The sequence below is a fragment of the Manis javanica genome, chromosome 11, assembly GCF_040802235.1.
Source record: "Manis javanica isolate MJ-LG chromosome 11, MJ_LKY, whole genome shotgun sequence".
Taxonomy (NCBI): Eukaryota; Metazoa; Chordata; class Mammalia; order Pholidota; family Manidae; genus Manis; species Manis javanica.
The window spans coordinates 38,148,575-38,165,056 of NC_133166.1; the positions used below are offsets into that span (position 1 = coordinate 38,148,575).

Sequence of the window (16,482 nt, forward strand, 5' to 3'; positions counted from 1 at the left end):
ACCCCTGGGGCACCATCTCCAGTTTCTATTCTGGGCACAAAGCCATTAAGGGAATCTATGGCTACACAATTCAGGTAAGAATCAGTGTTTTCTTGGAGCAGAACTACATGTAGAGAAGGACTAGTATTCCTAGTTCAGGTCCCTGGGTTTGATTAGTTAAGTCATCCACACTTCCTCATCACCTCTGGAAAGAACGTGACAAGTAGGAAGAGCACTGGGCTGGGAACCAGGAGACCTGAACTCTGTCCTAGTTCCTTCACTCATGCCCTGTGCTTCCCCGTTGGCAGGCCTCGGTTTCCCTATCTCTGAACTGAGGGAGCCTGGCCAGATAAGCCCAAGTTCTCATCCATTCCTGACATTCTAAGAATTCTGTGATAAACACTAATGACTCTAATAACAAGCAAAAACTATTCATTTCAAAATAGTCCTTTGGGCTCCATTTGACTTTCAACCATTGGGTTTTTAAAGATCTAAAGCACCTGCTTTAACTAGAGCCCATGAGGTCAGAATCTCCCTGAACTCAGTTGAGGTTTCATGATATATGGTCCCAGGAAACATGGAGTAATATACACTGTCACCCTACTCTAGAAAGGATCTTGGCCCCAAAACAGAAAAATCAGCATTAGGTATATTTATAAACTTAGTTTAGTGTGAATCGATGGATGGGTTTGGATTTCACTAATGCTTAGACATCAGTGCAGTAAAATATTTCTTGGTCTGTGACACTTGAAGAAAGAAGAGGGCTAAGAGTTGGTTTCTTCCTCATGTGCCATGCAATTCTCCCACTTTAGAAAAACAAAAGAATAAGAAATATCTCAACTAAAACCAAGAACGCGGAGGGAAAAAAATTTACAGAAATGTAGAATTGGATTTCTAGTTAAATGCGGCCATAAAGTCAGTCTCTTTCTTCATTTCAGTTCTCACATTTGCAACATGAGGAAGTTTCTTCTTCCATCTCTGATTCTCTAAAACTTTAGACTCCAGGACTTTCTTAGGTAACACTGAAGAAAGTGAAGACTGTCAAGACCTCTGTATTTGGGCCCACTTTTTCAATCCACAGCCTTTCTAAGACCACAAGGCTACTTTGGGATCCTGCACGGCTCAGGAAAAACTTCCAGTGTCCTGAAAGCAACTGGACTCTAGACATTCTGACCAACTCCATGATGTCTGGATCTTGTGTAAATCATTCCCCTCGATATTCAAATAAAATAATAAATCACCAGCAACCAGCACTTAGCATTTGTAAGCAGTGATCTTTCCTGCACTGTCCAGAAGAGTCTTGAATCAACCAATTACCTATCCAGAAACATTCCTATCCAGCCCTACAGAGACCTCTGCTGGACAGAGAAGATATGGGGCATCTGACTTCCACAGTTTTCCATGCCAGAGGAAGCTAATATGTCCTGAACTGACACAAGCTCAGCCCTGTGCTGGATGCTGGAAGCTTTAATACATCATTTCATTGAATGCTCATACAAGGTCAGCAATATTTCCCATTTTCCTAATGAGGAACTAAGTTCAGAGGAGTCAGGTCTGTTCGTTTGTCTGACATGTATTAAGTACCTATCTCACATGTGCCAAGTACTTTGCTGAGCACTGAGGATACAATGCTGAGCAAAACAAGCATGGCTGCTGCCCTCATAGAGCTTACAGTTTAATGGGAGGGGGAACTAGTCAAAGAATCCTACAGAAAAAAAAATAGCACAAAGGAGAGGTGGTATTGCTATGAGAGCAGATAAAAAGGAAAAGTGATTAGTCAGGAATGTCAAGGGAAAGCCTGAGGAAGTGATGACCAAGTTGAGGTCTAAAAAAAAAAAAGGATGTAACTTAGTCAAAATGAAGGAGGAGTGCAGGGATAAGTGTGCCAAAGAGAGGGAACATCAGGTGCAAAGGCACTGTATACTATACACTATACACTATGGTGGAAAATGCATGATGCATTGAAGGGACCAAGTAAAGTTCAAGCAGAGCTCAGCTAGAGATAGAGCTACATGGTAAGAAATGGGACTGGAAAGGCAGGCAGAAGGCAGACCACAAGGGGCCTTGCAGGATTATGTTCGTATCCACTAAGGATTATGTTTTTATTGAAAGAACAATGGGAAGCCTTTGGAATGTAACACAGTGGGTTTGAAAAGACCTCCGAGCAGAGGTATGGAGAGCACACTGGAGAGAAAAGGGGAGTGCATGTGGGAAGGTAAGGACAACAATCAGAGACCACTGCAGGATCCAGGCAAGAGGTGACAGTGACCTGAACTACAGTGGTGACAGTGGAGATGGAGAGAGGTGGAGCTGCCCACAGCCACACAATCAGGAAGCTGACAGAGATGAGATTCAAACCTAGGCCTATCTGACTTCAAAGCCCATGTTTCTCTCTCTTCCTCGCCATTTACTCATTTATTCAGCAGTTAGTCACTTAACATCTATGTGCCAGGCCTGTGCCAGGTGCTGAGGTACAGCCAGGAACAAAACAGACACTGCTGTCATGAAAATTACAGTCTAGACGTGAAACAAAGTAGAATACAACTAGATATATACAAATGCAAATTGGGATGTGTACCATGAAGGAACAATAGTATGATCAGAGATTTTTAATAAGGAAAATTACCTATTAGGCCATGAAGATCAAACTGTTGATAACATAAAAGAGCCACTTGCTGGATGCATGTAAGTGAAAGACTAGGAAATTTGCCCATCAGAATTGGATATGGAGCATCACATCCCTGGCCAGCTTATGAGTTTTCAGGGAAGAAGATGGGAAGTCTCAAGCTCTGCACAGACTCTGCTGAAACAAAAGTCTTTCTAGAAGCATCTGCTAACTCCTTAATACACTCACATATCCCAACCTCAGGCACCCCTCACTTACGTATGTACAGCATTTTACAATTAGTTGGGATCTTTCACACAGATTCATTCATTTGAACCTCATAGCAGCCCTATGAAGAATGCAGGCAGGTTTTAATATCCTGTTTGAGAGATGAGGAAATTGAAGTCTAGACAGGTAAAGCAACTTATTTAACCAAGGTCACCAAACTAATAAGGCACCCAGATCTGCCAACCAGCTCTTACTGGAAGCACCACAGGCCAGGAAACCATGAATCTCAGATGAGACAGCTGCAGGTCACTGAGCCTGGATAAAGTCACCCAGGAGTCCCATGAAGTTCCTGAGAACAATGATCAGGGACATTAAGCAGCTTGGGAAAGGTTTCTAAAATGCAGCTCCACCAGCCTGAGACACAGGTATCTTTGCCAGTTTTCCCAGATTAGAACAGGTTCTCTTGGACCCTTTCCAAGTGCCTCTGACTAACAGAGAGAAGTATTTTTCCACCGCAAACACTGCAGGCAGGCACCAGACTTCTGAAGGGGGAGGGTGGTGACTGCATCCCAGATTCCCATACAGACGAACTAAAGTTATCCTGATACCATGGGAACTGCCCTAGCCACGCTCCTACCACTGGAGATGCCGGGCTTGGGCAGCATTTCTCAGTCCAGGCTGGGCACTTAACTGTCGCTGGGGGCACACCCTTGCAGTGTAGCATGTTTGGTGGCATCCTTGGCCTCCACCAACAACATGCTAGTAGCACCCCCAGCTGTGCCAACCAAGTATGTCTCCAGACATTGCAAATGTTCCCTGGGTGACAAAACTGCCAGTGGCTGAGAACCACTGGTCTAGAATGTGGGGAGAATAGAAGTTCCTATGGCCAGGATCCTCTGACCCTAACCTATTTGATGATGTAACTGGCCTCCTGCTAGGCTACTGCTTCCACACATGTAGGCAATGAGCTGTTATTGAACAAGTCACTAGATAAAGAGCTCTGCCCAGTGCTCTGGGCGGAGGCAGAGACAGAGGTGGATTACAGACTGAGACTGCTGGATGAAGACTTGATTCTAGTGCTCGACCTGCCACTGGGAGAATAAAGCCAGGTATAAACCTTTTACGCCAAGAACAAACGTTCCATTGTCATTTCTCAGTCTCACCAAATCTATGGTGAACTTGCCCAGGACTGACACCCTCAGGCAAGACAAAGGGACTATGGAGAAGGAAAAAAGCCAAGTCCACTCCCTTCCACTCATTCTAACCCATCCCTTTCCCATCCCATCTTACTGGACAGGTATGTGGTCAATCTGCATCAACTCTTCTGTTCATCAGTATCACACCATCAGTATCACAGGCCCCGGGAACAATTCACTCTGGAGCTTGTAAAACAAATGGAGTCAAATAACTCCTTGTTCCACTAATGAGCTGTTTCTGACCCTGAGAGCAAATTTTGTTCCCACTAATATGAGCAGCTGAGTCTGATTAAACTGCAAGCTCTGGGTGTTTCTTCTCAATGACACTGGGTCAGGGCAAAGGCTTCCACAGCTGCTAAAAGGAACACAAAATTGGTGAACCAAATAGCAGGACTCCCACTTAACCAAAATACAGTACAACAACCAGGACACTCAAACATCCCAGCTTATAACCATTCTGGACTCAGGAGAAAGGGGAAAGTGACAAAGTACATAAACAAGAGATCTGAATTAACAAGTTAATTAAACAGCTGAAACATTACCAAAAAATCACACTCTCAAGTGGAGGTGGAGACCTGAAGCTGAGCTCTAGAGCAGCTGGGGTGACTCAGACAGTGTCAGGGACATGGGTGCCAACCTCCCACCCCAATGGCTGGGCTGTTGGCCCAGCCATGGAAATCAACATCAGTTGCAATGCCTCAGAGCTGGACCCAAAGAAGCAGAATTTTCATGTCTTTCATCTGTCAGCTACCTAACTAGCTAAAGGGTTTACTGACAGACTCAACCAAACTCACCACCATTTGGTAGTAAGTGTATTTTACTGCACTGCAATTCTCTGAAGACTAACCATGAAACACCTACCTGTAAACACCCAATTACTCACATGACTGCTAGTTTCTATGCTACCTCTGCTGTACTTAGCTCTATTGTTGCACATCTCATACTACAATGTACTGAAATTTGGTAACAGGTCTGTCTCCCTTAGTGTACAGTGGGCTTCTTGAGGGCAGGATTTATACCTAGTGCAATACATGGTACATAAACAGTTCCTCACCATTTGCATGATGGATGGATGGACAGATGGATGGTAGCCTTCCATCTCCACATGCTGAGACATAAGCCTGTCTACACATTCTAGTGGGAGGGCATGGTTCATGTCTTTCCTCCTTTTTCTCCAAGACTTAGTGGGTTTCCAATAAAAAAATAACTGATTTGGTTGGACTCTTGAATCCAAAGAAACACACCAAATGAAGCCTTCTGTTCCTGAGCCAGTGAGTGCCAAGGAAAGGGGTCAGAAATCCTCAGCCATATGCATTTGAATGTATTTAGTCTCTTTTAACTAGAAATAATTAAATGCAGGAAATGAATACATTCTCTGCTGGGGGGCAGAGATACAAAGTGAACAAGACTAATATGGTGCCTTCCCTCACAGAGCCCACTGGAGGAAAAGACAGATATTAACAATTATACAAATAAGCAGCTCCCATGTTCAGTGAGTCTCTTTAAGAAAAATTTCTGTAGATGGTCCCAGTCTTTAAGCAGTCTGAACCTATTTGAGGAAAATCACGATTTTGCTCCAAATGAAGACACACTTTCCTTACAGCACCTTCTGAAGTGGTAAATACGGAAAGTTTATTATATAATACCTTTGTTGCACAGGCCTCTGTTCCAAAATGATCATGAGAAATATTTTAAAAGACCAATTAGAAGCATCATAGATATAAATACTCATAAGGCTCTACATGTGTGTTCAAATGTGTAGTATGTATGACTTACCCAGGGTAACTAAAGCTGACCTAAAACCCTAAAAAAACAGAAAGTACAAGAACAACAGTCACTAGGTATTTGGGAGTCTAGAGATCTGTGTGTAGGTACCAAGCCCAGAAGGCCTTGCCATGACCACAGATCTTAAGAATTATAAACAACCTGTCTGGGAAACTGTGCATAAGTCAGCAGGAGCTCTAGGAAGGCAGAGAAAAGGAGAGGAGAGGCCAGGAAAAAACAAACCCCAAGAACAAAGTCATGAATATGATGACGAGGAAAGAAGAACTGCCCTAAGGAAGAGAGGAGAGATAAATGAGGACTCAAGGAAAGATAAGGATGCCAAAAGCTGGATGGCAGGGCACGAACAGGTAACATCTGAGGGAATATATAGGAGTCTGAATTGATATAAAGGTATTTGTTAGGATTAATAAAATTTTAAATTAAAAAACTAATAGAGCTTTAAAAAATTAAATCAAAATACGATGCCAGCTTATCTTTCAAAATAATGCTCCTGCATCAATCTTGATCTTTAACTTAACAATTTCTGAGACCCTTAACTTAGATGCAGGTGGAAATGTGAACAGAATCGTCTCTTCAGCTATGTCAAGGCAAAGACAACTCCCAGCCACCTGGGGGACACTGGCTGCAATGGGTTCCTCCTCACAAATCCTAATGGGCTCTGAGGGCCAGAAGGGGTGAACCTGGCCCAGCCTTACCTTTTTTTGGTGCAAATCTGTGATCCAGAGAGGAAAAGCCACATATCTGGCTCATTACAGAGGTAGATACCAGGTACTTCCCTTCCCAAGCCTTAGCGCTTTTCATCATAAAAACCTACCTACTCAGACCTGAGCATTCATAGCTGTTTAGACAGCTGTCCCCCAGCCGCTCTTACCAACCACAAATTCTCTGCTGCTCTCTCACCTGTCTGAGCAACCAGGTGTGTCCACCCACTCCAGACGGCAGTAACCTTTTCATTCTGAAAACAGTGTGCTTCTATTTTCTGGGGCAGAGGAAGGAAAGCAGCCTGGGAAGCCAGTTGCCCATGCTTGTTGCTTCCCCAAACATACAGCTCTCCTGCATCTTAAAACAAACAGAAGGGGAACAAAAGAGAGAAAGGAACATTAGTCCAAAATGACAGAAAAGAACATGAGTCAGTTGAAAGAAACAATAATTCTTATGCTACAATGTTAAGTGGAGCAAAGCAAGATACAAAAGTCAAGTGTAACATAGTAACATATAAGATTTTTAAAAATTCTGTAAATAGCAAACAAAGCCAAATGTGAGTTTATTTTTCATTAATTCATTCAACAAGTATTTATCCAATATCTACCATGTGCAAGATATATGTTTATTTCTATATTTTAAAAAGTATATGCATTGCCCTTTGTCAGGAAAAAAATACACTTTTCAAAATAACAGGTTAAAAGACATATTATTTAAGCTTAAACTTCTTAAACATAAGATTATTTCAGTACATGCCCTGTCCAGGAGAAAATATAATGCTGCTACATCACATCTGTATGGTACTTCAGCTCATCTGAACCTCACAGTAGTCTTGTGATACAGGCAGGGATGCAACTGACAGACATTGTAGTTTAACAGAGAGAGAGCAAATTCAGAGTCAAGTGACTCAGGCTGCTATTCCTGGATCTGCTACCCAGCTATTGACCTTGGACAAATCACTTCCTCTCCAAGCCTTAGTTTCACCAGCTAAAAATTGGAAGGCGGTTGGTCTGGAAGCACAGACAATGAGACGGGTAACAAGTGAGACAGGTAGGCAATCGTGGCAAACCAGAGGGCACGTGCTTGCCTAACAAGCATTCATGCTCAAAAATGTTTTACTAGAAGCCAAACAAAATGGGGCCATGGGCTGCAATTCAGCCTGTGAATCTATAGTCTATGACTCATTGGATGATCCCTACCAACTTTTCCAACCCTAACATTCTAAGCTTCTACACTGTACTATATATATAGCACACAGTACACACATGTGGCTACTGAACACTTGAAACACAGCTAGTCCAAACTGAGATGTGTTGTAAGACAAAAATAGGACCATGGATTGCAAAGGCTTAGGGCAAAAAAATAAAAAAGAATTGTAGCTCATTAATAATTTTACATTGATTACAGATAGGAAATAATATTTTGGATAATCTGGGGTAAGTAAAATATATTATTAAACTGAATTCCTCTGTTTCGTTTTACTTATTGAAATGTGGTCCACATTATGTATCTATTAGACAGCACTCTATTAGAAGGTAATTTAATCAAGGCTCAGAAATGTTAAATAACTTTCAAGATCACATGGTTAATAAAGACCCAAATGGGATTTAGGGGTCTTGATTAGAAGAGGCAAGGTCTTCTGCTTCCACCACCTTTTGTGACCTCCCAACAAAGCTTTACGGTGTTGCTTGCCCTAGGGCAGTCTGGTATATTCTCAAAAAATGATCAAAAGCCAAATAGTATCGTTAAAGGACATCAGACCAAGATTCAGAGTTCAAGTCCCAGAGCTGCTCCTCCATCACCCTCTGACATTGGGCACATGATTTCACATTCTGGAACTGTTTCATCAAGTCTAAAATGAGGAAGTGTAAATGAGTGGAGCCTTTTTGTCATCCATGTAACCTTGCAGCACTGACACTCTGCAGTTTTATGAAGTGAATTTGGTGTATGCCCAGAGAGAAGGCAACCTCCCTGGACTTCACCAGTATGTGTAAAGTATAAGGATGCCTTACAGGAGGGCAGAGAAGCCCCTCAGCAAAGTGTCAACTCATTAAATGGACTTGTTAGCTACCACTGGCAAGGAGCCTGTGTCTATAATAGGCCTTCATTTATCTTAGTAAGTCTAAATCATCTTTTTGCAAAGACAAACTGTCTTCCACATGCGGATCATTACACTGTTGCATCAGCAGGCAAAATTAAATTCTGCTGCAATGTCAAACAGTTACATAACCTACAACTCCAGAGCGAAGTTCTAGAGAGCACTGAACAAATCCAATGCGGAACAGTTTGAACTAGACCAGGAAAGATGGGTATTAATCTTGGCAATTTTTTAACTCACTGTCAAAATATCAAAAACCAATTCACTTTGTGAACATACTAAAAATTACCAAATTGTACACTTGTAAAGGGTGAATTTTTTAGATATGAATTATTCTTAAAAAGCAGAAATTCAACATGTGTTTTAAAAACACCATAATAAAAGTGCTTCACATATGAAATAACTTTATGAATTACAAGATTTTTTGAAGAAACTGATATCAGCAAGCAATTAGTGAATCACTATGTTTATGTAATGCTAGCCATTTCAAATTAATCAGAACAGAATAGAAATATCTTTTAGTATACTCTTATTCTCAGAAAAGAACGTCCAGCCTTTCCCAACCCTCACTGACTCTGGGGCATGAACTAGTCACTTCCCACCTCAGGATCTCCAGTCCTTCCTTTATAAAAGGAGAGGCGGGACCAGATGCCCAGGTAAGTCCCTTATAGTTGGTATTCATTTCAACTCAACCCTTTTAACATACATATAAATCTAACTAACACAAGGCACAGGCTAAAAGTAGGTATTTCTTTTGTTAGTTGGTTGTTTTAAACTCACTAAATAACAAATTGTCTGTAGTTCAGAATTTGTATTTACACTCTCACATGTGGCTCTTGTATTCTGGATAATGTAGCTTCCAGTTGGACTACATTACAAACTTGATGTTGAAGAATGCATGCCACCATCTGAATAGCCACATAAAACACTGAAAACACCATGTATGAAAGTTATTTCCCTTTGTTTAAAACATGTAATGCATTCAACTCTGAAAGGTCTTACCAAAATTAAAACTCTCAGACCATTGTCTCCATTCTACCAGCAGGGGTCAGGGCAAACTGGGCTTTGAAGGAGGTAACAGGAAGGGATAACCTTCACTTTAAAGAACATACTGCATTGTCACTAAAAAGTTTATACTGTTACCAGCTGGGTGTGCCAAATGTATGAATGGACACACAGGCAAAAAGAGAGACTTAGTGTGAGAGAGAGAGAAGATGAGAGTTAGGGACAGATCAAAGAGGTGGAAGAGGGAGGTAAATTAAAGAAGTATATAAAAAGATAAAGTAGACAATAAAACACATACATAACTAGACTTAGACCTACGGATATATAGATTAGGCAGAAAGACACAAAGATGAAAGATACAGAGATATACAGTTAAAGAAAAGAGTAGATAAAGATATACACAAAGAGAGCATACAAAAAGAAAGATATATGGATTTGAAAGATATAGGTGGATAAAATAGGTTAGTTTGAGATTAAACAGCTAAACAAAATAGCTAGAGAGCTTAGACAGTTATTTTAGACATTGAAATGGATCTGGTGGATAAGATAACAAGATGTTACATATAAATTTACTGTTGGTTATCTGACTTGACAATTATAATTACCGAGAGGGAGATATTCTCACTCTTACTGTATAGACTCAGAGGAAAGGAAGTAAGCCTACATTTCATGTGAGAACATTACATATATTATCATACTTAATTCTCAAAATTACCCACTAAGTATTTTACAGTCAAGGAAACAGTCCCAGCAAAGTAAGGTAACTTGCCTAAGATTAGACCACTGGTGGCATCAGAATTCTGACTCCAAAGTCTATGCTCTTCCCTCTGTATCCCACAGCATGTCTTGAGGCAAAAACATACATAATTCTGAATGGCAGGTTAAACTCAAAGAGCTGGTACCCACCTGTCAATGCACCTGAGTGATCTGAGCCAGCAAGAACACACACTGCTTTAGAATTCTCTAGACCTACAAAAAAAATGTTTTTTTTCTTTTGAGATTATATTTATAACAGAACAAACTGGGCAGAAGACTCAGCACTACCAGGGTCTGGGAAAAACTCTGAGCCAATGCAGGCTGGTCTGAGTCAGTGGCACTGGCCAAGAAGATGGCTGGCACAGTAGGAAGACTAGCTGCATACCAGGAGATTGAACAAATAAGTAAATTTCTCACCATCAGAGAGGAGGAAAGGCATAGATAGGAAAAGGTAGAAGGCTAGAATCAAACATGTGATATTGGATTTAACTGGAGAAATCAGTCAACTCATGGCTTCTAGCAGACATAGATAAACAGTGTGTACATGTATATTCCCTAGCTCTGTCCGCTGAGTGGGCCTAGAAGCAATAACATCTCATACATTCAGCTGCTATCACATGCAGGCAATGAAATACTAACCCAGGCCTCCTAACAACAAGCAGAACTAGAATCTGAACCAGCCTTGCATCTCCAAATCCAGCACTCCTCCTCCCATAATTACACTGTCCTCACTGACAAGGTATAATAACCCCAAAGTAACTCTGCTACATTGTGTCACCTGGTCTAGCATGTGGGGATATAGTCTTAGTTTGTAACTCTTTTTTCTGACACTTCATTTAACTAGTGTCTTAATAAAATGCCTGCCATTCTTTAAGTATCCTGTGGAATGACAAAGGGACAAAGGGACAAAGCAGATGTTTCCACCACATTCCCCACAGAGGAAGCACTAGGCCCTTAGTGGCCACGTGAGGAGAGCCACGCAAGTTTCCACCTCCAGGACCTGTGGTGATGGGGTGACAGGAGAATGAACAGTGACAGACTCTAAGGGCAGGAAATCGATGAGCCATTCTAAAGTCTCACCGAAACCCACCCTCCTCAAATCAACTCTGAATCTAAGCTGTGTCCCAAGCAGATCCCAAGTAGGTCATTTAAACAAACCAAATAAAAATATTTCGGAATCCTTCTAGTTACAGATTCTGAGCTAAAACAGACAGAGACAGTTCCTACCCTTACAAAGCTCGTCATCTTTGGCATGTAGGAAAACACATAAACAATTCATAATGCTTCAGTGTGCTATACTATACATGCACATGAAGAAAATACAATAGAGGCAAGAAGAAGGAGGCATCTTAACTAAAAAGGCTGAAATTATCCAGATTTTCTCAGGGGGTACAGGAAGGAAAAGGCAGATGTACCAGTTTGCCTGCAGGAACAGAGGAATGAGAAAGCAGGATATGCCCAGGGAGCTATGATCACCTTGGTGGGGCAGGAAAAACTGTGGGAAGTATCAACTTACATTATGCCTGTTTTCAGTGTCATACGAAGTGGACTGACTCCTGTCTGGCAGCCAGGGCCCCTTTCTTCTTCTCTAAAAGTACCCACCCTCCCCAGCTCCACGTGGGCCTCGGGCGGCTGACCCCACCAGCAGCTGAGGAGGAGAGCCTTTAGGGCTCAGGAAAATCAGAACGGCCCCACTCTCTGGTACAACACCCACTGCTGCTTTCCCTTCCCTCTTTTTTCCCCACATCTTACCACTCTTAAAATTCCCTCCTTTGTTCTGAGCTAGAAGAAAGGAGGTTTCCTGTCTAGGTTTTGTCTCCAGTCGACCCTCAGTAAACTAGGTCCTGAAGTAAGAGAGTGTGAGAGGAAGAAAGGCAGAAGAGGAGGAGATGGAGCACAGTGCTATCTACAGAGAGTATGGAGCAGAGGGAGAGAGGAGCTGTGAGAAAGGGAGAGAGAAACTGAGCCCCAGAGAGAAAGAGAGAAAATGAGAAAGCCCTACAGACCCTCTGACCAACAAAGACTGACCAACAGACCTGGGGGAAGAACACTTCCTTTCCACCTCTCCTGGTGCCCCTGGAGAAAGATTTTGCTATGGGCATACTCCTGGCCACTCTTACTCACTCTTGCTTTCCTTGTAGAAGGAACTGGGTATCTGAGGCACAGTCCTTTCAGAGTTCCCTCTGGAATACACCTGCCTGCAGACAAGGTGCCTCCCCTTGTGCTCTCTGCTGTGCACTAAGCTTAGCAGGGCTGGCTCTATGCAACTACCCCACTGCCTGGTGGGCAAGTTCAATCTGGGGTTCAGAATTTAGAGGTTCACCACTGACACACATTATTTCCAACCACCTAAGTCATGTCTTCCACCTAACTTGTAACAGTTCTAGAGCTACCATTTTAATCCCACCTATCAGACTTGCATCTACCCTTCAATGGGTTCCAAACTGACAGTGAAGAGTGGTACCTTTACTGGGCCCCCAAATCCTAACATGACTAATAGACCAACCAACAGAAAGAATTAAGAAATAGCAAAAGCAAAACTCCATTTACCCATTTTTTGCATGCCTGTGTCTCTGCTTCCTGACAAAGCATAAATACAGCACTTAGAAGAAATACGGGCTTTACCTGTCACTCTGTTCGGTTCCTTTGCAGTGAAAAACAGTGGAAGAGTCTGCCCAGGACACAACCGCCGTCCAGATGATGCCAAACCAGTCCCCCACTGGAACACAATGCCACTTCCTTCCCAAAGGAGCAGAAGAGAAAAAAGAGAAGATGCTTATCTGGTTTAGGAACAGATTGGTCTCTGAACCTCACTGCTATAGAAGATTCCCAATTCATTCTCAGTTAACATGCATATTATGGAAAAACATTGCTTCTAGGGGCCCTAGGCCTGGTCATAGGGATTACCACTGAGCCAGGCACAAGTCTAGTCTTCAGGGTAATCTAAGACCATTAAAGAAAACTCCTATATTGTAAAACTCCTTTCAAAAAGATCCAGAACACCCCTCCAGAGTCAAATTACTCAAATGATACCTTATTCATGATTAACCTAAAAGGACAACTCAGACTCCAGACTAAGTGGGAATGAACCTTGAAGACTATCAAGTCCAATCCTCACATTTACTAGATAAGGTCCTGAAGAAGGGATATGATTTGTCCAAGATTATGCAGGGAGCTGGTAGTCTAGAAAATGCTAGGATTCAGCTCTCCTAACACCTACCACAGATCCTTTCCTACTAGACCAAGATAAATTTAAAGATTCCTTAATTGCCAAATAAGTATTTATTTATGACTGCAAGGTAGCTTCTTAGTAGCCACTATTTCAGTGGAATGGCCTTTTATTTTCATATCCACTGGATCTAATTCATGTACCCAAGTTCTGAACCTCATACAAATGCATAAGTGAGATTTTATATATATGGTCTACGGTCAGATGTGTGTGGCTAGGACCCATCACCTACCAGCAACATTAAGATTCTGCTTCTCTGAAAGTAACCTATAACCAATGGTCCCTTAGGCTGTAAACAGCAAAGCCTGCTTTGTGAAATATAAGTGATGATGACTGAACACAATGTGAACAAAACACAGTATTGAAATAGAATAAAACTTACCATCTCTTCAACAAATAGAATCAAGGAGAAAAAAATAAAGATAGGAAAAGGGATTTATATATTAAGAGACTTGAGATACCTGATAAAGGATTAATATTTGGAATGTATAAAGAACTCCTAAAAGTCAACAATAATAAAAAAAACCTGATTCAAAACTGAGCAAAGGACTTGAATAGACATTTCTCCAAAGAAAAATATACAAATGTCCAATAAGAACATAAAAAGATGCTCAACATCACTAATCACTAGAGAAATGCAAATCAAAACTGCAATGAGATACTACTTCGTGTGTATTAGAATGGCTATAAAAAAACAAAAATAGAAAATAACGTGTTTGTGAGGATGGGGAGATATCTGGAATCCATTGCAACTGCTGGTGGGAATGTAAAATGGTGGAAAACAGGATGGTGGTTCCTCAAAAAGTTAAAAACATAACTACTGTATGATCCAACAATTCTACTTCTGGGTATACATGCTAAAGAGAGCAGGATCTCAAAGTGGTATCTGTACACCCATGTTCATAGCAGCATTTTTCACAACAGCTAAAATGTGGAAGCAACCCAAGTGTCTAACAACTGATGAAAAGATAAGCAAAATGAGGCATATGCATGCAATGGAATATTATTCAGCCTTAAAAAGGAAGAAAATTCTGACATATGCTAAAACATGGATAGACCTCGAGGACATTATGTTAAGTGAAATAAGCCATGAAAAGACAAATATATACAACTGCACTTGTATGATGTGCTTGTACGACTGGTCAAAATCAGAGCGCCAGGAAGTCGAATTGGGTGGCCATGGGCTGGGGGAAGGAGGAATGGGGAGTTACTGTTAAATGGATGTAGAATTTCAGTTTTGCAGGATGAAATAAGTTCTGGAGATGGATGGTGGTGATGGTTGCACAATAATGTGATGTATCTAATACCACGCAACTGTACATTTATAAATGGTTAAGATGGTAAATTAAGTAAATATTTTTAAAAAGAGAGTTGAGATATCTATCAACCAACTGCAATGTATGCACCTAATTCAGATCCTGATTCAAAACGTAAAAAAGTATTTTTTGAGACAATCAAGAAAACTTAAACACTGACTGGATATTTGATAAATTACAGAATTACTGTTAATTTTTTGTAGGTATGATGATGGTATTTTGGTAATGGTTTCAGAAGGCACCCTTTTCTTTTAGATATGGAGGCAGAAATATTTACAGATTAAATGGGGGAGAGGAGCACTTACAATGAAGTCAGTCAAACATAATACAAATTGCTGCTTTATGACTGGACAGGAATGTACACATAAGACTAGCATTTACAGAAAGTTGGTAGGGAAGGGGGAATTAAACCAGTGATAGGCAATCCTCCAGCCCTGCTGCCTTCTAAGAGAAGAAGCTGCTTATGAAAGTGTAATCACTACTATATATCTTAGCAATCACATTCCTGGGCATTTATCCCAGAGAAATGAAAATTTATGTTCACATAAAAACTTGTCCACAAATATTTATAGCTTTATTCTTAATAGCCAAAAACTGGAAGCAAACAGATGTCCTTCAATGGACGACTGGTTAAACAAACTGTATGTGTTATGGACTGAAGTGGGTCGCTGAAATGTCATGTGTGGAAGCCCTAGGCTCCAGTGTTACTGTATCTGGAGATGAGGCCTATAAGGAGGTAGTAAGGCTAAGGGGTCATAAGAGGGAGGCCTTAACCTGATAGAACTGGTGTCCTTAGAACAAGGGAAAGAGAAACCAGCAGTCTCCCTCTCTCTGTGCACACACAGAGGAAAGGCCAAGTGAGGACACAGTGAGACAGCAGCCACCTACCAGACAGGAAGAGAGGCCTCACCAGAAACCAACTCTGCCAGCACCCTAATCTTGGACTTCGAGTCTCCATTACTGTGAGAAAACATATTCCTGTTGTTTAAGCCACCCAGTCTGGGGTATTTTGTTTTGGCCACCTGATATGGCTGATAGCGGGGCATATCTATATATACCATAGAATACTATTTAGCAATGAAAAGGAACAAGTTATTGAAACTCACAGCTTGGATGAATCACCAGAGAATCATGCTAAGCAAAAAAAGCTAATCCCAAAAGGCTACATACTGTATGACACCATTTATATAACATTCTTGAAATGACAATATTATTGTTGGAGAAGAGAAGCGTGGTTGCCAGGAACTGAGAAGGGGGTGGAGGTGGGTAGAAAATGAACACCGACATAAAAGAGCAACAGAAGGGATCACTGCGGTGATGGAACTGGTCTGCATCTGGACTGTACAAAGACATCCTGGTTGTGCTCTTGCACTGCAGCTTCACAAATGTTACACGGGAAGAGACTGGGAAAAGAGTGCATGAGGTCTATTTTTGTCCTTACAACTGCATGTGACTCTACAAATATCTCAAAATAAAACCTAAAAATGTTTGTGAAGTATGATCAATACAAAGCCCCAGACGACCTTGAGCTCAGTGCCCCACCAGCCTCTTCCCGGCTGCCTCTCCTCTCTGCACTCCATGTG

At 41.5% G+C, this 16,482-nt stretch overlaps 1 protein-coding gene across 1 annotated transcript in view; it reads right to left on the minus strand.

The window, feature by feature from the left end:
• SERGEF (secretion regulating guanine nucleotide exchange factor) overlaps nt 1-16,482 on the minus strand; it is a 234,901-nt gene that overhangs the window by 205,059 nt on the left and 13,360 nt on the right. The window contains 3 exon segments of the mRNA XM_017672684.3: nt 6,694-6,852; nt 10,505-10,567; nt 12,980-13,093. Coding sequence (XP_017528173.3) covers nt 6,694-6,852; nt 10,505-10,567; nt 12,980-13,093 — 336 coding nt within the window.